The sequence below is a fragment of the Cryptotermes secundus genome, unplaced genomic scaffold, assembly GCF_002891405.2.
Source record: "Cryptotermes secundus unplaced genomic scaffold, Csec_1.0 scaffold111, whole genome shotgun sequence".
Lineage (NCBI taxonomy): Eukaryota > Metazoa > Arthropoda > Insecta > Blattodea > Kalotermitidae > Cryptotermes > Cryptotermes secundus.
The window spans coordinates 35,240-61,684 of record NW_019733319.1 but is presented as its reverse complement, the minus strand read 5'-3'; the positions used below and the strand labels follow the sequence as shown (position 1 = coordinate 61,684).

The following is a 26,445-nucleotide window of genomic DNA, read 5'->3' as shown; positions in this document are numbered from 1 at the left end:
GTGGACAAAGTGGCGCTGGGGCAGGTTTTCTCCAAGTACTTTGGTTTCCCCTGCCAATCTTCATTCCACCAACTGCTCCACCTATCATCTGGGGCTGGTACAATAGGTCAGAAGTGACCGCAGTACAAGGGACTTAGTCCCACCCCACAAGCAATACAAAAAAAAAGTACAAATACAAAGATGTTCAGCTAATCCTCATTAAGCCACAGACTGTGTTGCAGACTTTCATTCCAAGGCATCCATATTTCCAACTTACAGATCTGTTAAGCATCTAATTTAAATAAATGAACTCAGAACAACAGATATCACAACATAAAGTCAAGTGAGACATGAAAGAACTTTATATAATTTGCACTAAATAACAAGAATAAAAATTACATGAAAAAATAATTCCTTTTAATGGTTTAAAATTGGGAATAGAAGAGGCCAATAAGTGTTCGGTGTTTACATTACAAAATATAACAAGAATTTTATCACAGCACCTTTCAGTGTTACACAATGATACATACCTGATTATAGTTCATATTATCTGATAAACAATTGATTTGTCTACATATTATAATACAGAATCAACTAGGATCAGTTTGCAAGCTTAATGGAGAACTGCTATTGCTGCTGACAGGGCTTGTCTTTCTTAATGGTACATGGAACTCCTTGCGAAGGGCAGGTTTAACTGGAATCATTAAGAATGGAGAAAGTGGCGGTGGTTCACCATACTGCTGAAGCTTATGCATCCTTCGTTCCACTGGTGTGCTGTTAGTTCCTATATCTGAACTGTACGTAACACTGTCTTGGAATACATGAGATGGTGATGACAACAATGATGTTCTGTCCCTCAAAGAAGTAATTTGTGGTGAACTTATTGTATTCCCACTTAGAGTAGATCTAAAGCCTCCTTGATTTACACCAGTTTGGGGAGAATCACAAAAAACTCGTGTTGTTGTTGTTCTTCCAGAAATTAACTTGGGCAGCGGAGATGTGTATCCATGTAGCAATGTTGATACTTTATCTTCGCATGCAGAACAGAAGGCACCAAAATCCTATAAAGAGAGTAAATTTAACATTAAGGTTTAATTAACTCCTTAGCGGGCTTGCCCTCACAACTACAGGGTGGGGTACAGAAACTTCCTTTTTGTGAAGGGAGGGGAGGTTGCAGAAAAGTGGGGATAGGCTCGGCGAACACAGCAGTCGCGGAACTTTCTGTCTAATAACCCTCAGTAGGAAACATGAGGTGGATGAGTGAGCAGCGTGCGTTTGCTGTCGAAGCCTATTTTTCGAACAACCATTCCTACGTGGCGGTGCAGCGTGCGTTCCATACTCACTTCGGAATTAAGCCCAGAGGTCCGGTTCCCGACCGGAAATCGATTGTTTTGTGGGTAGAGAACTTTAGGACAACCAGGAGCGTGGTGAAAAAATCATCAGGACGACAACAGATCGTTACGATGCCAGAAAATGTGGAGGCAGTTCGACAGTCGATTTTGAGATCTCCAAGACGCTCTGCTCGCAAACATGCAGTTGCCCTAGACATATCCAATCGTTCAATGCGCCGGATTCTTCACGAACATCTTCATTTCCATCCCTATAAGATGGTTGTTGTGCAAGAATTGTCACCACGTGATTTCCAGAACCGAATAACGGTGTGCGAAACGTTATTGGAAACTTTACCCAATGATGCACTTGTTTTCTTTAGTGATGAGGCACATTTTCACCTATCCGGATATGTCAATAAGCAGAATATGCGCTATTGGAGTGGTAACAATCCCAGAGAGCTCCAGGAGAGGCCATTTCACAGTGATAAGGTGACAGTATGGCGTGCCTTGTTGAGAGTTGGAGTTATTGGCCCTTATTTTTCTTGAAGAAGACAGTCATACAGTTACTGTCAATTCACAGCGGTATGTGGACATGATTAAAAACTTTTTCGAACCAGCTCTTGAAGAAATGCATGTAGGAAATGCCTGGTTCCAACAGGATGGTGCCATGGCCCACACAGCCCGAGCTTCAATGACAGTTTTGAGGTCAAAGTTCCCTGGATGGCTCATCTCGCTTCGAGGTGACATCCCGTGGGCAGTGCACTAACCTGATCTAACGCACTGTGATTTTCTTTTATGGGGATACCTCAAGGCAGAGGTTTGTAAACATCGCTCCACAAACCTGCTTCAGCTGAAGAATGTTATTCGGCAGGAAGTAGCCCAAATTCTGGTGCACATGTTGGAACATGCAGAGGGGAACTTCAGAAAATGGTTGCATCAGTGCATAGAGAACAATGGCCACCACCTTCAAGATACTTTCTTTAAAACTACATGATTTAAAACTTTAAAGTATGTTCTTTCATAAGCTAAACATAAATTTTGTCTATCAGCAATAATTTTTCTTTTATTCGCCTTCAAAAAAAGGAAGTTTCTGCGCCCCACCCTGTACAATACATGTCCCCTCCATATCAACTTTTGATGTAATAAAATAAGTAATTTTTAATAACTAAAATTTTATACCAGCATTGTAGTTCATTGTACCCTGCCACCATTTATGTATACCTTAAGAATTATCTGATGATTACATATCTGGGCTGAAATATGCTGTGAATTGATTAATAAAAACATTTATGTTATAGTAGCCCTTCCAATTTTACACATAAGCACCACAAACAGGACGCAACACTACATGATTCTGTTAACAGAAGAAAATATTTGGGAGACCTACTTGTAGGTACAGATGAAAGGACAATGTTAATATGGGTTTTACACACAAAGTGTAAAGGTGTAGACAAAGTGGCTCAAAACAGGGATCAACAATTGTCTGCGGTGAACATGGTAATGAATATTCAGTCCATAAAAGAAGGTAATTTACTGCCCAGCTGCATGTTTATCAACTTCTCAAGGACTTAGCAGACTTAGTTCTGTCAATAAATACATTTTTATTGTGTGAGTATGGTTGGAGTCATACCTGCTGGCCCATTTCTTGACGAAGTGAGGCAAGAGCCAGTTGAAGATGTGGATGGCACGGATTTACTGAGAAGTTAGACAGTTCTGAGACATAGGCACATGGAACCCAACGGACAGCCGCACCATGACGCCACTGCAAGTTGCTGGCAGCAATTAGTGCCCTTGGTTTAAGGACCTCTTCCCAACCAAATTGCTGGCAAATTATTATATGTAATTATAACTACAGTTCTCTTCAAATTTACATACAAAATTAATTTAAATTTTCATTTCCCAAAATGTGCAGCTTCAGTGTTCAGGCACGTGCCTATATTTCTAATGAAGATATATATTAAACATTTAATTACGTATGCACTATATTTCTAATTATTATATTTAATTATACATATATATTTCAACTCACATAAAATTATGTAATTTTATAATGCTGAAAAATGCGCATTTGAACAACAGTGCTTAGTCTTTATTGTCTGTGCCCGTAACTGCTTACCTCACAGTAAGCTATTCAAACTTTGAGTGTAATTAAGAGGCCTGATAAAACAATATCAAGCCTAAATCTGAAAATTAAGACATATTAATGGGTAAGAATTTTAACTTCCTTCAAAACAGGTTCCTTCAGCATACACAAAATTGTTCCCCATTCTTGCAGGAATCTCCCCTTAAATCCAATTTTTAGAACAGAAAATAGCTGATTGACTGCATTTTCTTCCATTAATTCCACATCATCGTATCTTTTGCCTCGCAAAACCTTCTCAAGTTTATAATTACAAAGAGCCATATGCAATGAGTAGGGAAGCTGTAACACTTCTGCAACACTGTATTTAGTGTAAAACTGCCAAACGTGCTGATCTGGGCAAGAAACTGTAATGTCATGGTGAATTATTTTGTTTTATACTCGTTTTTGTGGTAATTTATAATGCACTGCATCATGGAGATTCTCAGCACTTGTAAACAAAAATGTTGGTGAGTAGTACGACCCTACACAATGCATTTGTGATGTGTAACACCGCCATAATCAATTAAAACAATCAACATTATTTTGGTTATGCTACACACTTGCCGAGAAATCATTTTAGATGATGATTGCTGCTTTATTTTTGAGTAACAACTGCAGACCCATCTTTTATCAGCTGTAATGATGATTTATAAGAAGTTTTAAACAGCTTCTGTACATTCAGAAGACAAGAAAAGCAGTTTTCTGTCTGTTTCTATGTCAGCAGACAGGGAACAAATTTGGCTGAGCCACAGAGTTGAAGTGTGGTAAAGCAAGTATAGCTCATGGTGAGGACTAAACTACAGAGACAAAAAACCAGTGGAAAAGCCACTATCTTGGCTGGGTCCACTCAGCACGGCTGCCACTGATTGGACTATTGTAGCCTGCCCTGGGTGATTGTAATGATGGAGATTTTGGTGGAATGAAGATTGACAGGGGAAACCGAAGTACTCAGAGAAAACCCACCCCAGCACCACTTTGTCCACCACAAATCCCACTTGACCAGACCCAGGATCGAACCAGGGCTGCCGCGGTGGGAAACCAGTGACTAACCGCTTGAGCTATGGCGCGGCCCAGGTGCCACTACTTCTCCCAACGGTTTGCACCAACTATACTTTTGTTTTGCTCCAAAATTTATTTATGGTTAAGTTACTGGTAAGTCATTTGTAATTTGCTCTTCTCTTCAAACGTACCTTGCCACAAGTTCCAGTAATTTACTTCAAAACAGAAAGAGCACTATAGCTCTCATAATACAGTAAATAATAACATAAAGTCACTCCATTCACAAATTTTCCACTTCCAAAAGCAAAGTATGAAAAGATATGAAAATCAATCATAACAAATGCACAAACGCATAACCTGTGATGAATACATGCAACACTCAGCTAAATAAACATAATGATCTTATGTTTACTTGTATATATATATATGTAGACAATTATTAAGAGAACTGACCTCCAGTGAATCTTTGATGGTAGGTGATCAACTGGATAAAAATGCCTGTAGTGTACAAATGAAGTAACATACTTAATACATGTGGCTACTTCTAATGCATAATATGACAGTTTCTAGAGTCTCAACATCTGAAATCTACTTATGACACATGTTCTGAGTTTAACATACCTTGACACCACCCCAGAAAGCCAGCCCCAGGACATTAAAATCTGTATCAGCCAAGTATACTGTCTGAAAGCCAACATTTCCTTGTGGTGCAGGACCAATGTATGCAACCATTCCAACGACATCCAACTCTCCAAATGGTGGATGAAAATCTATATTTCTGACTTCACTCAATCTCATTACCCTGCGTTCGTGGAAGTCACGTTTACAGCATGAAGCTAGCTGGTAAACTGTCTGCCTCCCAGCAGAGAGTTTAAGATCTCCATTTCTGACAACATAAACCAAAGTTCACTCAAGTACCACACTAGTATAAGCCATATTCATTATACAAAGTTTGCAGATCATGAAAAGTGGATTTATAAATTCTACTGGCTTGATGTGCTCATACAGTTGTAAATTTTGTGCTAGATGACTGTAGAACACAGTGAAATTTTCACAACATATAATGAAAGCCCTATGCTTCCAATCTCTTCTTAAAGTGACTGGAAATCTAGTTTCAAAACAAAAGCACATGCACAGCACACAATTTGATTTCATAAGACAGTTATTTCAATGCACAACCTTAGCAATTACCTACAAGAGAGGTAAAATTTTATACAGAATATCACAGTCTTAACACTTTGCGGACTGGCAATTTAAATATTTAAATCACCGTGGGAACCGGCATTTTTAAACCTACTACCCTAACTTGTGCACTGTTCACTTTAAATATTAATATAAAATCTCCTAACTAATTTTATGAACTAAAATTTTTGGAGAACACTTACCAATGCCCCTAGAAGTGCTTGAGAGTGTGATATTCCTAGAAACATTCCCCTTTGTGAAGTGGCATTACACAGAACTTGCAAATGTAGGCAGTCATGCTCCTTTTTCTGTGAACTGTGCAAACACGACATTGCCTAGAAGGATGCTTACCCTTGGAATGTTCACTCTTCACAATTTTGACGAGGGTATATTTCTGCATATCACCCAAGAGTCGCCCAGGGGGGTCCACATGAGGCCTGAGAGGGGTGGGAGTGGTTGGTCCCGGTCCCACTAAGTCTTTGTCAGACTCTCATTCTGCCGCCACCATCTGGTCTGTAGCCCAGGCCTTTGCCACACCCATCAGAAATGCTTTGTATTTCAATTTCGAATTGGGGTTTAGATTTTTGTAAACCAAAAATGAATTGAAAATGGCACAATTTATAAGTCACAAGGCAACTTTCTTTGTCCTCTTCATTGTTTATCTAGTAAGAGAATAATAGGCCAAGTACTGATCGGCTCTATCAACTCCCTTCGTGAACATATTATACTCAGAAATACAAATAGGCTTCTTTACTTGTCCATGTCTCCTTTGAACATGAACCATGCTCGAATTGTGAATTGTGGAAATCATATTCACAACATGAGTATCTCTATCTCCAAACAACTGTTCTGCTATTTCAGACACTTGTGTTGTGTCCGATGGAATTTGTTTCACCCCTGGATTTCCAGTAAACTGTCCCAAAGTAGGCGTTTTGTCTACTTTTCTCCATCAATTTTACTACCTGTACTTCTTCCTGCACTTTCGTTGGAGCTACTTTCACTTTTACTGTCTGTGGCTACACTTGTTTGTCAACCCTTGTCACTGCCACTGTCTCAGTTTCACTACTCCTCTCATAAGGCATGTCAAATAGCTCATCGGAGAACGAGTAAGATATTTCGTTTTCACCGAGATATCGCTTTGTCTTCAACCGCTTCTGTCCTTGATTCATATTGCACTAACATCCTGCCTGGTACATAACAGCTTGAAGAGTCAAAGATTATTTTCCTTTGGAGGGGGAACAAAAACAGTGAGGTCAAGTTACTACCTACTAGGCAAACATTCCGGAGTAATATTACGCAGTAATTTGGGTGGCGCCAGAGAGATATATAGTGTGTTGCACCTTATCGTGTTCTAAGAGCCAGTTAATAGGTGAACGGTCCGCCATGTTTAAAAGCGAAAAACCATTTAAAGGGTGCGCGGTCTGCAAAGTGTTAAGTATGAGTTGCACATGTGCATATTTGGGAGAGAGACAGTGGAGTTTAAAACATGCTACATTGTGCCAGTGAGTTAATTAAAAAAATGAAGGTAAAATGTCTGAAACGGGGGAATAAAATAAAGTTGATTAAATAAACCTGTGAATCCCTATACCAAGAGGGATTTCCACCTGAATTTGACCATCCATAATTACATGCATCATTATTTCCCTTGCAGCTTGGCAACACAGCACAGACATACTACTCTTTGCCTCATTTCACATAATTACACAGCTTAACAACTAATGTGTATGTGCAAAATCTGACAATTGACTTCCCACAATGGAAAACACAGTAAAATGTCACAGAAACAAAATTACTTTAAATACTTTATGTTCACAAAAACAATGTCTTATACCAAACAGCAAAAGTTGTGACAGAAAGCAAACAGAATGGGTATCAAAAATTGAGTGAAGATGATTGGTTGAAGGATTTGAAATTCTCACAGCAGTTTTTATGACGAGGTCTAGCTTCTGGGACATAACACTGTGCAGTCTGTTGAAAGTCAACTGTGTTTCTCTGTTTGCTGCCTGCTTCATGTTGGTTTCTTGCATGGTTTATTCTTCAACCCTGAAGATGGAAGCAACATGTTCCTCTGAAATGTCAGTTGATTTTCAATGGACTCTACAGTGTTGTATACCAGAAGACAGAACTCCTCATGACTGGAACTTTCAACAGATGACAAATTTTGTTCCTGTTTTGTTAACAGCCACTTGCAAATTTATCTGAATCCTCCTAAAATTAACATGCTGTAATATGAGCTCCAAAAATTTTAACAGACCAGATGGCATATTATGTTACTATAGAGAATATGTACTGATTGCTGCAAAGTGGCTGGCAGACTCACAAGGTACTCAGGTGTGAACATGCTAAGTAATGATACAGTATTCATAAATAACCTGTTATCCTTAAAGCGATTACCTGACTCCCACAGCAGAAATACCAAACAATGTGACTACCCTGCCTTCTTTCAGCAACTGCATTACATCTTCTGGTGGACGCCACACAGAAAGCATGGCCGACTGAGTTGACATGGGGACAACAGGGTCCACACACCGCACTCTCAACAATGGTGTGACATTGCGTGGGGCTATATCTGACTGCTTCATCCTCTCCCTGACTCTGGCTTCAAGTTCCCGCTGAGTATTCTCATGCTTACTCCTCTGGTAGTCAGCCAGCACAATTTTCTGCTCCTCACTTAACAATGCCTGATCCCCCAACATGAAAATGGAGTCTGTGCAAGTAATACTGCATATAAAATGGATAACAAAATATTTACTTAGCAGAGAGAATTGAAAGAATATTTTTCTTGAAGAAAGCAATCTTCTGGGATTTGGCATCATGTATATGTGGCGTTAACTGACGTTAACGCCTGATTTGTTTTCAGGAGGTCATAAAAAACAGCTAATCTGATTAACATCTTCTGTGGTTTTTGGCAGCCCCTTAGACAAATGGCAGGATAATAACTTCAAAGAGGCTGTTACTGTTTCCTACCACACTATTTATAATCAGCCTTCCATTGACATTACACATTCTGTTAAGAAAGCACTTTTAATACTGAAAATTAAGAAACGGACAATAACATTTAACCAATGCATGGATTTTGACGTAACGTTATATGAATAACAACAAGTTGGAGGTCAGTCTCCTTCATATGTTTTATTCCATGTGATCAATAATATCAATGTGGTGGCTGAACACCTGAGGTGCTAGCAGCAGTAGTGCCATTAACCCTTCTAAGTGTGAGGATTTAAACCAGTTTCAATAATTTAAGGACAGAGGAGATGGAGCTTTGAATTCACACAAAATTCATGCTTGGGTTAAATTAATATTAAGCTCCACAATTTCAATCAAATTTCATTCATATTTTGTAGAAAAGTACTGTAACATTTGATATCAACAGAATATGACAATTTATTTACTCTATAACCACATTCCCAATAGAACATAAACATCGAAGTACAATATGCGTTTCATTCACTGTCACTAGTTTACAAGGTCACCACAAACAATTTGGTTTGATCAAGGTAGAAGAAGGTGGCAGGAGTTCCTCCAGGATGTTGGTAGTAACCTGTCAGACAGCAATGTGTCATAAATTGGAAGACCACAATCTAAATGTAACATTCATCAAGATATAAATACTTCTGTGATGGTGACACAAAACAAAACCTCTTGATATATGCAGTAGCATGTAGACCCACTGCTAAGCAGTGACTCTGTAAACAGTAGCTATTGCCAGGTAATGACCATAACATACATGGACGCAACAGTAGAAGAGCTGTTTTTTCTGTTGGTCCATGCTCAGATATTATAAGTGGGACAGGTTGGAAGCTGCAGTTAGTTTGTGAAGTGAAGACTAGGAGCTTGGTGGGAGATGGCCGCCATCCTGGAAGTTAATTGAAGCAATGAATTCAGTTATGTGATATTCGCCAGAAGGTAAGGATGTAAGCAGTGGACAGTGTAGAGATCTGTAACCAGGAAACGACTAGTGAAGACATGGAGGACTTTATGTGTGCTGTAGAGACTGTAAACTGTTATATAGTTACTTGAAGTCACAAGTATTGTGTATAAGCAGTCAATAAATCAAGTCACCAATCCAAACCCTGTCTACAGTCACTCTTATCACGTGACAATATGGACTGACTGCATAGTACAAATGCAAGAAGGATCAATGACAGTTCTGGCATATTTCCTTGATTCAATTCAGCTGTAATTTCTCATTATAGAAGCATCAGTCAGTAATATAGTAGGCCACACATAGGAAAAACTGTGAGATATTTAACTATCTCACACGCAGTATCTGGGGCACGCGGTAGCATTGTTTGAGGGGCTATGCTACAAGCTGGAAGGTCACAGGTTCAAGTCCCGATGAGGTCATTGGATTTTTTTAAATTGACCTAATCCTTCCAGCCGCACTATGGCCCTGGGGTCAACTCAGCCTCTAACAGAAATGAGTAACAAGAATTAATTCAATAATTTTCCTGGGGAGTAAAGCGTGGCCAGCGCATAAGGCTGACAACCTTACCGCCATCTTTGAGCCAACTGTCTAGATAATGTGGGACCCTCAACATCTCACAACCATATGGGCCTTCACAGCCTCTTACAGAGATAGCTTTACTTTTACACTCAGTAACTATGAAAAATATCACTACAAACAGTACCTCTATTGAAGCTGGATCAGGTGCTAATTCCAAAATCTCACATAATTTGTCACCAGAACATATGGATGCCAGTTCTTGAGCACTGGGTATGTGGTAATGAGATTTCAAATGCCTTTGCCTGCTCTCCTCCTGGTGAAGGTCAACTTTCATCTCACTATATACTTTTTCAACATAATCCTGATGTCTTTGCTCCCACTGTGCTGCTGCTCGCTGCTCCGCCCACACTGAGCGGCTTACTGGAACATTTAACACCATAAAGCAGTCAGTGACTTTAGAAGAGTGTGGGTAATATCCCTGAGGGATGGGAAAAAGGGATGAAGTTGCATTGGGATAGCAGAAGAATGGATTGCACTGTAGTCTGTAGAGTTGCTGTGGTGTAGCAACCTCAAAACAGACAAGAAACAACATTCACTGCTAGGCAACAGATTTTTAATAAGCAAGTATACATGGCCATTGCTGGGTGATGCCTTCGATGGCAGGCATGTTCCCATGGAGATGATTGGGGCAACAATGGAAGAGCTGTGTTTCTATGAAGTCCATGATGAGGGGTTATAAATGAGATGAGGTTTAGAGCTAAGTCACTTGATGGTCAGGCAGTGAAGAGAAGACCAGGAAGTTAGTGTAAAATAGCCGTGAGTTAGTTGCAAGAGTTGCAAGACCTAGCAGTATTCAAGAAATATAAAGGTTAAAGTAATCAGCATTAAAAACTCACCTGACCTGCCTTCATCTAGCTTCTCCACATACACCAAAGGATATACCCTGACCACAGTCACCGAGACACGGCTGACAACTCCACCAGCAGGCAAAATGGAAGTAAGTGAGATGGGTAATGGCCCCGGATTTATGTGGAAGCCCAATTTAGTATCCCAGCGAGCCCGCCGAGTTGAATTGCTACATAGTTTCAGCTTAACATCACTTCCAACCTAATTGTAACATACAAACATTCCATTATTTTCAAAGGCAAACAACTACATACATGGGTAATACAGTATCTTTCAAATATTTTGTCATGAAAGTGGAAATGCATATATCAGACATTTTCTGGGATTCTGCACACATCAGCCTTGCTCATACAAACGAATGAATGCATAAGGTGTAGGCCTAAACTGACCCTACTAGCACCGCGACCTTCAAAGCCTTGCTAATAAACTGTAGATATAAATTCACTGTTACCACCCTTTCCTTGCATTTTGTTAAAAATATAATATACTAAAGAATGTTCCACAGAAATTTTAGACTTCAAAAAAGATATAAATTTTGTCAAGTCACAATTTTTTGTAAATGTTGTAAAAAGTAAAGCTATCTGTGTAACAGGCTCACAGACGCCAATGAGACTATCAGACTTATGGGCTGGCTGCCCTTTACCCCAGAAAAATTCCTGGTACTCGTTTCTGTTACAGGCTTACCCACTACTTTCCAGCTTGTAACATAGTGCCTCAACCAACTATGTAACCAGGTACCCCCTCATAAAAACAAACACATGAATTCATATTTTCATGTAACAGAAGAAAACTCAGTAGTTACTGTCATTCATTACATAATCATAAACACAGTCATGCAAGAACAGCATTTCACGACCTGTTTACTGATAAGATGATTCAGTTAAAGTGGCAAATTTTTCACATTCTGGCAAGAAAATGACTTACTTCAAGGGGTGAGCAACCCTGTTTATGGTTGAGCAGCTCTGCGCCATAAGAAATGAGCTTAGTCCCAACTGCAACAGTGCCCCGGTGAACACGTTGGCACAGTTCCTGATCCAGCACTGCAGTGAGGCTATACCATCCATCAGTTAGCTCCAGTTCATAGCGCATATCTGATTCAGAGCTGTCTAGCTGCAGTCAGAAAACTGTATTAACATTTCACACAAATTAGGTTCCTATGGTTGGAAGGTAAAACAATAATGGACACAAAATTAACTACAGCAAAGTTATGGCCATATAAATATTAATATTATATGGTGGTAGTAAATGTGACTCAGTTCCGTGGATTAGTTAGTGAAAACTGGGTTACAGAAGGGACATCAGCAGGATACAAGCTGTCAAATTGAAGTTTCTATGTAAATAAAGAAAGCTGTAGAAAGGTGTGTAGAACCAACACAAAATTAGCTACAAATATTCTCCTTCAGTTAAAAAAAATATAGAATTACAAACAAAAATGGAGGAAACTTCTACTGCAAGCAAATGAGACCAGCCCACTTAAAACTAAATTATAATATAGACCCAAAGGGTGACAACATTTTGGATGTGAAGCATATATTTTTATATTTTTAAAAAACAGAAAAAAAAGGTAAAGTTGTCCCTTTGCTTAACTAATTAAGCATTATGCCATGAAGGCATTTGGGGGAGTGGAATTTACAGATCCACATTTCAAAGTTTGTAAAATTCTTACTGATACAATGCATTTGTGAGAGAAATTTTCAACTGTTTGATATATGCCTAGTACAGAAAACAGCAAATGCAAACACAAGAACTGAAAACCTACTTAAATATGTAAAGAACATGAAACAAGTCATTAGAATAAAAAAATAAAAAATCCATCTATGTAACTACATAACTAACTATGAAATAAGTTACATATGATACAAAAAGGAAAAGAATAAGATTTTAAGGCAGAAGGAGGAGTGATAATAAAACAAAACGGGCAAATAAAACTTGAGGGCAGCATTAAAAGATGCGTTTCACTTTATAAGATACCTGTCTCGTATCTAGCTTTATACATTTTCTAAACTGGGTGACTGTCAAATAGGTAACATGGCTAGCTTTGTCTAATAAGCCCAAAAGAATTGGTTCCTTCTCCATCTACCTAAAGACCTGTTGCTGGCTTCCCACCGCGGTGGCCCGGGTTCGACCCCGGGTCTGGTCAAGTGGGATTTGTGGTGGACAAAGTGGTGCTGGGGTAGGTTTCCTCCAAGTGCTTTGGTTTCCCCTGCCATCTTCATTCCACCAATTGCTCCACAATCACCCTCACCTATCATCTGGGGCTGACACAATAGGCCAGAAGTGGCCACAGTACAAGGGACTTAGTCCCACCCCACTAGCAATAAAGAAAATGCCTAAAGACCTCCAAAAGACTGTACCTTTTTATTCAAACACAGACAATATCCTAAGAAAATTTCCTACAAACACTAAAATTTTTACTACAAAAATCCTATCCAAAGACTCCAGCCCTCTTCCATAGAATAGTACTACACACTTGGTCGTTGACTTATGACCAACTTCCGTTCTGACTGACAGGTCGTAAGTCGATCTGGTCATATGTTGGCCATATATTTATTAACAGTATTTTTTAACCTTTCTAATCTTTTTATCATCTTTATAATTTATTTTTAAAAACCTTAACATTTTAATCATCTTTTATTTTTCATTTTAAATACAGTAATGTTTGACCTAGTAGATCATGATATATTGCTAAGATGGAAAGAATGGGAATACGAAGGGTTACACTAAGGTGGTTCCAAACATACTTAGAAAACAGAGAACAAGAGGTAGAAATTACATACCGATGCAAAAAAAACTAATTGAAACATTAATCACCTATTCCGAAAGAGACCCATCAGCTATGGCATCCCACAAGGTTCCGTTCTGGGACCAGTGTTGTTTCTGTTATACATAAACGACCTGGGGCCCAGCACAGAACATGGGAAACCTATGTTCTTTGCCGATGATACTAGTATTTTATAGCAGGAAATAGTGCTAACGAAATTCAAAGGAAAATGAATGAAACAATAAACAAAATCACAGAGTGGTTTGAGAGGAATTGATTAACTATTAATAAAGAGAAAACAATAGCAATAGCCTTTCATCATCCTCAAAAACTACAACTTGAATGCCCTACAATAAAGATTTATGACACTGTTATCAACTACACAGATCACTCAAAATTTCTGGCAGTCTGGCTAGATAAGCATCTAAGATGGACTATGCATATGCAAAAGCTAGTGAACAACTTATGTAAAGTATGTGGTGTGTTCAATAAGTATCGCACCTTCTTTTTTCCCGCGTAAACCAATGAAGTGTGGTAGGCTCGCTTCGGTGGAAATGTGGAGGGGGCATTCATGCGCAGTTGTGAATTTTTTTCCGCCCTCAGAAAGCGTCAGTTGCTGGCAGTCGGCCTATGTGTGAGGACGTGTAGTGAGCGCTCGCTGGATTCCAGTAAGGTGTAAAATGATGGAACAACATGAGCAGCGATATTGCATCAAATTTTGCCAAAAGCTTGGCGATACCTAAGTGGAAACCATTCGCAAGATTCAACAGGCTTTTGGGGAAGATGCCATGAGCAGCTCATGGATAAAGGAGTGGTACAACCGCTTCAAAGATGGCCACACATCAGTGGACAGCGAACCACATTCAGGCCTACCCTCAACTAGCCGAAATGAGAATGTCATTGAGCAAGTGCGGACTTTGGTCATGGAGGACCGTCGTATCACAGTCCAAGAACTTGCAAATGAGATATGGGTAAGCACTGGATCGGTACATTCAATTTTGACCGAGGATTTGGGCATGAGGAGAATGTCTGCAAAATTCGTACCGAAACTGCTAACAATTGAGCAGAAACAATGCCATCTGGAAATCGCACAGGACATGCTGGACAATGCAAACAGTAACCCCAACTTTCTGAACACCGTGATCACGGGCGATGAGTCGTGGGTTTATGGGTACGACCCAGAAACCAAGATGCAGTCGTCACAGTGGAAACATCCGACATCCCCTAGGCCAAAAAAAAGCACGGCAGGTCTGCAGCAATGTCAAGGTCATGTTGGCCATTTTCTTCGACTCCCATGGGGTTGTGCATCATGAGTACGCACCACAAGGCCAAACCATCACAAAGGAATACTACCAGGAGGTCCTTCGTCGCCTTCGTGATGCTGTGCGGCGCAAACGACCAGATCTGTGGGCAGCAAAAACTTGGCAGCTCCATCACGATAATGCACCCGCCCATTCTGCACATCTGATTCAGACTTTCGTCGCCAAACACAACATCCCTGTGGTTTGTCAAGCTCCCTACTCCACCGACATGGCTCTGTGTGACTTCTGGCTATTCCCCAAGCTGAAAATGCCGCTGAAAGGAACCTGATTTGAGTCAAGAGAAGACATCATGTGGAAGGCGATGGCCCGACTGATCACCATTCCAAAAGACGAGTTCCAGAAGTGTTTCCAACAATGGCAGAAGCGCTGGGAGAAGCGTACACATTACCAAGGAGACTACTTTGAAGGGGATTAGGGTTCTGTACCTCCAAATCAATAAATGTATTTCTGCCGACCAAAGGGTTGATACTTTTTGAACACACCAAGTATGTTTTGGCCTAAGGGTAGTTAGAAGAGTGACTGGACTAGAGACTGTCCACATGTTATATTATGCTTATTTCCAGTCTTTGATATCATATGGACTGATATTTTGAGGCAACTTGGTAAATGCAAAATTGATCTTTAAATTACAGAAGAGAGCCACAAGAGCTATGACCCAGGTCCCAAAAACAACTACGTAGGTCATACCGAAAGCCATGAGTAACTTTTTCTGAATGCAACCTGTGAACAGCAGATGAAAGAGAGTTTGGTGGTAGGTGGCTGACAACGATATGTTGTTTCGCCAGCGTGCTGTCATCGAATTTCTTTGAAAGAGAAAATCCCTGCTGCAGAAATTCACCACAGACTTCAGCGTGCTTATGAAACTGTGTGCATGGGTGCGAGCAGTGTTCGAAGATGGGTGAAACATTTTAAAGACAGGAACACCAGCATTGAAGATGAGCCTCGGAGCGGTCGTCCTCGAACAGCCTCAACTGAACACAACAAGGAAAGAGTGGATGAGATCATTCAAGATTACCGGTGTGTGACTGTGGACGCAATAGCCTGAAAACTTGGAATAGGGCACAGTGCGGTACAGGAGATTGAAAGCTTGGACTATAGGAAAGTTTGTGCTCGTTGGGTCCCGCGGTTATTGACCGAAGACCACAAAGGTCAGCGAAAAGCCATCACCTCAGAACTGCTACAGAGATATTGACACGAAGGCAATGATTTTTTGCTCTGTATTGTGACAGGTGACGAAAGCTGGTTTCACCATTTCGGGCCTGAAACGAAACGGCAGAGTATGGAATGGCACCATTTGCATTCTCCATCAAAAAAGAAGGCAAAGACAGTGCCATCAGCTGCGAAGGTGAAGGGCACAGTCTTCTGGGATGCAGAGGGGTTTATTCTGGCCGAATTCCTGGAACCTGGACAAACCATCAATGCTACTTGTTATGTCCAGATGCTGCACAGGCTCCGTCATGCATTGCACGATAAACGTCTGGGACGAAACATCATCATCCTGCATGACAATGCTCGCCCCTACGCCGCTCGCCTCACATTGGACGCAAATGCAAAGATGGGGTGGGAAGTTCTTCCACATCTCTCCTATAGCCCTGATCTGGCACCCTCCGACTACCATCTTTTCAGATTTGTGAAGGATCAGCTGCGTGGACAACGTTTTGAGACAAGGGAAGCAACTCAGAAAGCAGTGCATCAGTGTCTTCGGATGGCTGGATTGGAATTTTACAGAAGGGGAATTTTCAAATTCTCAGAACGCGAGGCTACAGGAGGCGCAGCGAAGGCTATTCACAGTCAGTTGTACTGAGTTGTACTAGTGAGTTGTACTGAGTTCTACTGTAGCAGCCGCCTGACACAGTTCTAGTGTGACTACCGCAGAGTTGTAACGTAGCCATCGCCGAAGATAGTTCGAGCAAGCCTACGAGCGAGTGTGTTATCAACAGTTCTCCAGTCAGCCGACTATAGTGGAGTATAGCAGCCGTCGCGGAAAGAAGATCCGGACGTGAGTGTGATTGTGTAATTGGGAGCGTGTGATACAGTGATACCTAGCTCCCCGACTGTAAACGTGTAGACCACTGAAGACAGAGCGAACAGATTAATGCGATTAGGGTTATAAAGTGTGAAACCCCGCAACTGTGAGATAATTAATTGTAGCCGTTATCTGTAGATTGTTAAATAAACCAGTTAACGATCTCTACGGTGTATTCAGTAACGTAAACACGTGACAACTGGTGTCAGAAGTGGGATTTGAACTTAAACACGTGACCAACGAGATTCGAACTCAAAACACGTGACAACTGGTGTCAGAAGTCTACCATCTTTGTACATATACGAAACTCTAATATATATAAAATCCAATTCGAATGATTTCACAACCAACTCAGGATTACACTCATACAACACAAGGAAAAAAGACAACTTACACATCATCCCATATAATATAAGTCTATGCAAGAACAACTTTAACAATGTAGGACTTCGACTGCTAAATCATTTCCCACGCTATATTAAAGAAATACCGGTATTATATAACTTCAAAGACTCTTTGAAAACTTACCTACTCGATCATTGTTTTTATAAAGTGGATGAGTTTCTCTCTGTGAGACAAACACTAATCGATTATAATCACATAATTCATGAATAATCAGTTTTGGGAATCCCTACTGTGCAGTTTTCCTTTCTTTTTTCCAGCAATCAGGATAGCACAGTTGGAGATGTACCTGAATGGGCTACTCTGGAGACATTGCCGGTACCAAGAAGCTGCACCAGGAAGGGAGAACAGATGTAATGAGATGTTCCAGTGTAGAGTCTGCAGTGAAATGTTATACCAGTGCTATCACCAAATTCACCAATATTATCTCAAAGGTCGCGACATAGCTTAAGTGGTTAGTCACTGGCTTCTCACCGCTGAAGTATAGTCAAGTGGGATTTGTGATGGACAAAGTGGCATTTGGGCAGGTTTTCTCCGAATACTTCAGTTTCCCCTGCCAATCCTCATTCCATCAAATTCTCCATAAGCATAATCACCGGTATAGGTACAATAGGACATATGGAAGCCGACATGCCGAGGGGGCCTAATATGGATTCCACCTCACACTATACGAACTCTAACTATTGTAATCTACTTTAATCTATTGTAAACAATTTTAAGTATTGTAACTTTACTCTCTTAACGTAATCCGCCAAAGTACAGTAACTGACTTGTCCTATATCATGTAACAATGATCTACAGAGATGAAATAAATAAATAAAATATCTTTTACTTAACCCTACTGTACATATCTTCATTTCTATGCCTAGGCTATCTGTATATGCTGTGTTTGTAAGTTGCATATGTCGTAAGTCGACAACCAAGTGTATTTAAATTCTGATTCCCACATGCATAGCAGTTCAGTCAATGAATTTATAAAGTTAATAATTCAGGGATAGTTTAACAAAGAAGAGTGAATGTACAAGGTGGTTCAAATATGACCAGGACTGATTTGTGTGTAAACAAGCTGCACTGCGCAGCAGCTGTGAGACCTTGAGAGAGTGAAGCCACAACCTCCACCCTCCCTCCTATTCAAGTTAGAACCTGTTCAGTCCTGTCTGGGAATTGCTAGAATGATAAGCGAATAGAAGGTACTGAGGAGCGTGGAACAACGCATTGTGATCAAATTCCTCATTGGAGAAAACGTCCAGTCCACTGAAATTCACCACAGACTCAAACAACAGTATGGGGAAGAGCGTCTCTCACGGAACCGTGTGTTTGAGTGGTGTAAGTGCTTCAGAGAGGGCAGAGACCATGTGGAGAATGAACCAAACAATCGTCGGCCGCGAGCATCCGTCACCTAGCCGAACATTGATCGCGTAGACATGCTTATTCGTGAGAATAGGCGCATGNCTCCTGGCAACAGATGTGAAGGAAAAGATCCAATCCAAGCGGAAGACAGGTGGCAAGCGGGTAGCCTTCCTTCAAGACAATGCACACCCTCATACGGCCAAAACAATGGTGGAAACCCTCTGGAAATTGAAATGGAACCTTCTGACACATCTGCCGTAAAGCCCTGATTTGGCCCCAAGTGATTTCTACCTGTTCGGAAGGCTCAAATCAGACTGCAAGGCATGCGGTTTGTGCACAACGATTTTGTCATCCAGATTTTCAGGAGTGGATATGTCACCAACCACAAGCCTTTTTTGAAGAGGGCATCAGGATGCTTCCAGAACGTTGGAAAAAATGTGTTGACTCCGGAGGGGAGTACGTTGAAGACTGACATGTGCAAGTAAGTGTTTGGCAATTATGGTTAAAAAAAATTCAGTCCCGGTCATATTTGAACCACCTTGTATTTTGCTATGCATCACTTAACCATCAAAGTAAGTCAATACAGTGAAGACCATGCAATAGCTTAGGCGGTTAGTCGCCTGCTTCCCACTGCAGCAGCCCGGGTTCAAGTCCAGGTCAGGTCATGTGGGATTTGTGGTGAACAAAGTGGTACTGGGGTAGGTTTTCTCTGGGCACTTTGGTTTCCCCTGCCAATTCTCATTCCACCAACTTCTCCATACTCATCGTCTATTGTCTGGGGCTGGTACAATAGGCCAGTTAGTGCCCAATGCACCAAGTGGACTCAGTCTCACCCCACCCCAAAAAAATATTAAAAAGAAAATTAAAATCACTTGATATGCTAAGTAAATATTATTTACCCTAATAATCCTTGCAACGCATAGGACTAGTCTTTTAGCAGCTGAGTCATCACACTCAAGAATTTTTCTGATGGCAGGTCGCTGACAGAGATCAATCTCTCGATCATAACGGTACTTCAGTTGCAACAGCAGCATATTGGGTGTGAGGCATCTGCAGAGGCATAAAAATTTCTACAGTAACTTCCACTTATTCATATTTAAAAGTTTTCTAGAGACAAGTCAGAAATTAAGTCTGGCACCAGCTCTTAGGTTTATACTGCTTCTAATGCAGGACTCGATTTGGCTCAACTGTTAGTCTTAGGAATGGTCATGTGAAGTACAGGCTTTCTTGACTGCCCTACTGCACTGAATTTCCTCTTTTACTCAAAAAAGAATTATGATACTGTGACATCTGCCTTACTCACCTGACCCAGCCCAGCCTGAATTCTGACTGTTCACTGATACATCAAAACATAAATCAATAAATCAGTCAAAACTATGCTGTGGACAGTGGAGAAAGCAAGCTACTAAAGAAGGTTTCCTAAAATATTTCCAGTGTTGGGTACAGCGGTGACAAATATGTATTGAGAGAGGAGAAGACTATAATGAAATGTGAATAAGGCTCATGTGCTTTGTTCTATATATAATTTTTTTCTTTAATTAAAACAGAAATTATTCATGTATAAAAAATATTATGTTTCCAATAATTATTCACTGCCACTCAAAATACTAGAACATTTGGAAGGTAAAACAAACAATAGTAGTAAAACTAAAAAACAAGAAGAATGAACAGCAATAGAGGAATGGTGTTACCCATGCAATCCAAGCAACAGCCACATGATGAAACAATAAAAGTACTGTTTGGAGAGGTGTTTTCTATGTGGTCTGTGCTGAGACTATATAAGGAAGGAATCAATTGTGCATTGTGAGTGAGTTCAGCAGTTGGAAGCCAGTTGGTTCAGCTTGAGAGGTGACAGCCAGTTAGGACATGAAGCTGTGAAAACATATGCTGAGGGGTCTACAAAGTTGGAAACCATTACCAGGCAACTGGGGAACACACAGCAGACTAAGAAGACTTAGTACATGCCGTAGTGAACTGCAGAGCAAGTGAACTAGCTACAGCGCTATAGTTACCTGTAGTTACAGTCTGTAAGTGTTGAATTAATCCAATTACCAATCCAAATCCCACCTACAGTCACATTCAATCACAAGATAATATTATCAGCTGACTGAAAATATACTGTAGCATGTATGAGCATGACTACAGATGGGGTTTGGATTGGTGATTGGATTTATTGACCACTTTAACACATGACTCATGACTACATGTAACTATAACAGCCTCATTGGGTTACATACTCTACAGGTCACTGTAACTGCAGCACACAGTGTCTTCTACATCTTCTCTTCAGACTGACTTACTAACTTACTGCAGCTTGGCTGGTGTCCTCGTTATATAACCCCTTGGCAAGGACAGTGTATAAAACACCATTTCCAACATTTTCTCTGTTGTTGTGGCCATGGAAACATGTTTGTTGCATGCGTCATTACCTAGTAACAGGTCTACAGGCTACATTACTACAGACAAAATTTAATAACACTGCTTAAAGTGCATACATTATATACAGGCAAATTAAGAAGTTGGAGAAGGAGAAGATTTGAAAGGAAGCAATGACAACATATGCGAGCACTCAGCAGTAAAGGCTGAGGAAAACCATGAAAGATATTCAGCCAGTACAGGAGGTAACCCACCTGAGATTCAAACCAGGTAACTACCAAATACAAGACTAGGGCATTACTGCTATAGCAGACCATTTAGTCACTAGGTGAATCGCGCGACACAGACATGGTAAAGAAGAAACTGGAATGGTATTTCTAAAATGGGAGGAAACGTTTACCAACCGTTAACTCACATAATATGGATATCAGTTAGAAAGAAGAATGATATTTTTATAGCAACTGCTAAGTTTCATACCTGGCAGCAAATTGCTGAGGGAAGCTGCGTTCTACAGAAGCAAACTTCCAAACCAACCAACGATAATGGTTGCTGACCCACCCTGCAGGCACCAATGTAGGTTCTATGCCAGGACTGCTGAGGAATGCTCGAGTGACTTCCTCTACACCAGCAGTTCCTTTAGCATCAAGTACCAGATGTGCACCATCTCCCACTAGCAAGCCTGTGACGTTGTCCTGGCACAGTGATTGACTGAAACAGAATAAGTAAATATAAATTTGTATATATAAAAAAAGTTTTCTTCTAAATAAAAGAATTGGAATGGAATGATATACATTAATTAACACATTTCATGTAGAACATCAAATGAAGAGCAATAATTTACTAAACATGGATTAAAAACTTTTTCTATTAGGATGAGTCATATTTATCATTAGGGCCCGGATTTCTATGACATGTCATATTTTTTCCTAGGGTTTATTCCTATTTTTAAATGTAATTATGCATGTTTCCAGTCATTCTTATTGAAATTATGTCGTTTTTATTGTGCATATAAATGCATACTTTAGAGTTTTATTGGTTTTACATCATATTTTGGCATAATTTTGAAATAAGGTCATATTTTTGTCATTTTAGAAACAATTCTTTGATATAATGTAAAATTTCGGCTCCATAATGTTTAGTATTACAAAATACATTTCAGGCTGGACTGTTGCTTCAATGTGGAATAGAGTTCAAGTACATGAAGTTCATATTAAAAACCATATTTTTTACTTGACTGTACTTGCAGTTACAAAGGCGAAAATTTGTGAAATGCAGCATTTATGACTTGGCAAGCCGGCCTTTCCCAGTCGAGGCTGGAGGGAGGCAAGTGTAACGGGTATTCTCCTATTGTACTCCATCTTACTATAAGGTATATACATGCCATTCTTTCTTGGAGGGCTTAGAAGTATTCTATTTATATATGTGGAGGGCGTTATAAGACTTCAGTTTGACTTTACAATGCCTAAAGTGAGTACATGTAGTTCAAGGAGCGCAAAGTTGCATAGTTTTGTACAGGAGTTTGGTGTAAAAGTGTTTAGTACTGATGGCAAGATATTTTATTGTAAGTTGTGTGGCGTGAAAGTTACGGCAGAAAAGCGATTTACTGTGCAGCAGCATTGTAAAACTTTTAAACATGGTAAATGTTTAAGCAGATTATCTACAAAGGATAGCAGACAAAGTTTGTTGTTTAAAAACAGTTCCACTAATTCTTCTTCTTCTTCTTCTTCTTCTTCTTCTTCTTCTTCTTCTTCTTCTTCTTCTTCTTCTTCATCTTCTTCTTCTTCTTCAACGAACAATGGGTCGGAATTTTCGAAGGATTTGTGTCAGTGGATGGTATCTTCGAATATTCCATTAGAGAAATTGCATAATCAGCACTTCAGACAATTTTTGGAGACATACACTAGTCATCCTATCCCAAGTGAATCGACGTTAAGAAAGAATTATCTCTCTACATGTTATGAAGATATGTTAAATAAGATTCGAACATCTGTTGCTGACAACAAGATATGGGTTTCCTTGGACGAGACTTCTGACGTAGATGGGCGGTATATTGCGAATGTTATAGTTGGGACCCTGAAACAAGATCAACCTGGAGAGAGATTTCTTCTTGACTGTGAAGTTCTCGAAAGAGCAAATCATTCGACTATAGCTGTCCTATTTGATAATTCCATGAAGTTGTTGTGGCCAAATGGAATACAGCGAAATAATGTCCTTCTCCTAGTAACAGATGCCGCTCCATACATGAAGAAGGCTGCCAAAGGACTTCGAATCCTCTACCCGAAAATGGTCCATATTACTTGCCTCGCTCATGCATTGCATAGAGTGGCTGAAGAAGTTCGAGGACATTTTCCTGATGTAGATAGGCTAGTTTCAAACGGAAAGAAAATATTCATCAAGGCCCCTCTTCGAGTGCAGAAATTTAAACAAGAAGCTCCTCTACTGCCACTTCCTCCACAGCCTGTCGTCACACGGTGGGGTACATGGTTGGATGCTGTGGCATATTATTGTGAAAATTACACAGCCATTGAGAAAATGTTTAATGGCTTTGACAGCAGTGAGTCAACATCAATTAAAGCTGTCAAGGACTTATTCTCTACCACTCTAGCACAAAATCTGGCATACATAAAGTCAAACTTCTGTTCAATTTCAGGTGCAATAACTCGCCTGGAATTTGTAGGGACTGAACTCTGTGACGCGTTGGACACTGTAAAGAGCATTGAGAATGAACTAAACCGAACTCGTGGTGAAATAAGTGACAGGATTAAAACCAAAATAGAAAGTGTTCTTCATCGGAATGCTGGTTATTCAACATTATGCAAGATTGCAGATATACTTTCCGGTAAACTAGCAACATTCGAAGATGATACAGAACTGTCACCAAACGACTTGACATTCTTCAAATATGCTCCTGTCACATCATGTGATGTGGAACGAAGTTTTTCCAAATACAAAACTATCCTTAGTGATAATCGGCGATCTTTCAAATTTGAAAATTTGAAAATGCATGTAGTTATAAATTGCAATTGTAACAGTGAAAATTGAGACGTGAATAACTCAGTGAAAATTGAGACGTGAATAGCTTGTGTTCTTTTAAATGGCGTTTTTAGATAACAGAGTTAAGTTAGTGTTCATACCATGTGCACCAGTGTTTGTCTAAAATATGAACGCAAATATCAGTATTAAAAAGAAAACAATGAATGGTTTAATCCAGTACGAAATGTCGAAATTCCATCAGTTTCCTTTCCTTCAGAGACATAATAGGGCTAATTTGGTAAGTAGGACCTACTATCATATATTCATCATCTTTATTCTTAAACTCTAGTAAAAGTTGTAATTAAAATTGTGAAATTTTATGTCCCATTTAATATTTAAGGTCATATTTTACACTTTTTAGGTCATATTTGATATAATTTTGGGTCATAAGTGCATGCATATATTTATAGTTTTTAGGTCATAAAAATCTGGGCCCTATTTATCATCATCATTATTTGAACTTCCACAGTCAATGTAATATGAACCAACCTGTAGTAGTCCCATGCAGAGAACCTGAATTCAACTGCGTTCTCTGCAGAAACATTTATAACACTTTCTTTCAATCCAAATTTGAGAAGCTGTGGAGAGAGAGAAAGAACCCAGTTATTCAAAGAAGTTCCATATATTAAATATCTAACTTTCAAATGTTATTAAACCTTTCAAGGTAATATCTGTGATCACTTGACAAGTGAAGCTGTTGCAGTCTTCAAAAAAAGAATTACATGCCAACTATTGGCTTGCAAAACTACTGCAACTAAGAGTCCCTAAGACAGTTCCTAATAGGCCTTTCAAGACATCATGACAATACCAAGAACTGAGTTCTCACTCTACTGCACCTTCAGATGTTGCCCCCATTCCTCCTCGAATGATGACAATAAGGCAGATTTTGAGAATTTCAGATACTAAGAAACAAAGAAGAAGAGGTAAAATCGAACATTGGGACATCAGGAAAGATATGAAGGTAGGAACAATGCAAGTAAAGTTGGTTAAACTAAGGCAATGGTGATATGGAAAGCAATGGGATCCCTTTTAGACTGTCATAAGGAAAGATACTAAACAAATGAACATTTGGAACAAGGACAATGCTGCAATGCCAAAAGCAAAAAGACATGCAAAATAGAACAGGAACACAGACACAATAAGATGAAAAGGCAATTACAGATGCTTCAAAGTGATTAAAATACGTCAGTAATTACTCCTGCCATGAAACTACATGAGTTACATAATGAACTGGAAGAATGTGAAAGTGGTCATGGCATGGACTGACAAATAATGTGAAATGCTTCAGTCAGGACAGCTGGTCTTCAAGCTGAAATTAGAACATGGGTCATCCAAATACAAAGCAGCAGTGCTAACCATTCAATTTTGATATTCAGTCACATGTCATATCCAGTATTTTAAATTCTGAATTAAACATCCATTAAATGGCAAAACTGCTGTCAACACAAAAGTACACACTTACAGACTTACTTGGTTGCGTGTGTATTGGCCTGGTAGTGTATGCTGTACTGCCTCTCGCCATTTCATTTGAAAGTGTTGCTCCTGTTTCCGAACATAGTAGCTGCCCCTACATGGCTGCAACCCACTACTGCCAGAACTTATTCTGTTCCTTATAAGTGCTGCTTGTTCTTCTGCTGCTGTCTGTCTACCTGCAACCACCTCTGGACACACCTCTCTTTCCCCCAGAACAAATCTGTTTCTGCAAGGTTCATGAATGCCAGCCTTCTTCTTTGGCTCATGCATTCTCAAACGCTTCACAAATGGTGTTCCAAACTCTAAGTGCCTTGCTGTCTGTTTGCCTGGGCAGAATTGTGTTGGAGTGGAAATATCACCAGCTGATGCTGCAGTATCCTTGTACGGAACCTTCAGATGGATTTGAATTTTATGTTATAAAAATATTATAGAAACATTCAGTAAGAAAGAATTATAATTAAATCAGACATAATCTGAAGGTTTTATGATATAACTCCGTCCTAAGTGCAAACTATATTTATAGGTCTTTCGCCTTGTTCTTCTCTATACACTACATGTTTCGGCCCCAAACGGCTATCATCAGGTGTATACACTCACGTACACACTCAGGTGTATACACCTGATGATGGCCGTTTGGGGCTGAAACATGTAGTGTACAGAGAAGAACAAGACGAAAGACCTATAAATATAGTTTGCACTTAGGATGGAGTTATATCATATATCATATAAAGTG

At 39.8% G+C, this 26,445-nt stretch overlaps 1 protein-coding gene across 1 annotated transcript in view; it reads right to left on the bottom strand.

The window, feature by feature from the left end:
- Nucleotides 1–374: 374 nt before the first annotated feature.
- LOC111867900 (breast cancer type 2 susceptibility protein homolog) overlaps nt 375–26,445 on the bottom strand; it is a 30,970-nt gene continuing 4,899 nt past the window's right edge. Inside the window, exons 2-12 of the mRNA XM_023858116.1 lie at nt 25,710–26,102; nt 24,729–24,817; nt 21,684–21,914; nt 19,730–19,880; nt 11,894–12,079; nt 10,960–11,170; nt 10,248–10,483; nt 8,008–8,294; nt 5,053–5,317; nt 2,941–3,132; nt 375–1,040 (exon numbers count right to left, since the gene is read on the bottom strand). Coding sequence (XP_023713884.1) covers nt 570–1,040; nt 2,941–3,132; nt 5,053–5,317; nt 8,008–8,294; nt 10,248–10,483; nt 10,960–11,170; nt 11,894–12,079; nt 19,730–19,880; nt 21,684–21,914; nt 24,729–24,817; nt 25,710–26,102 — 2,712 coding nt within the window. The 3' untranslated portion in view covers nt 375–569. The remainder of the gene's footprint in view (nt 1,041–2,940; nt 3,133–5,052; nt 5,318–8,007; nt 8,295–10,247; nt 10,484–10,959; nt 11,171–11,893; nt 12,080–19,729; nt 19,881–21,683; nt 21,915–24,728; nt 24,818–25,709; nt 26,103–26,445) is intronic.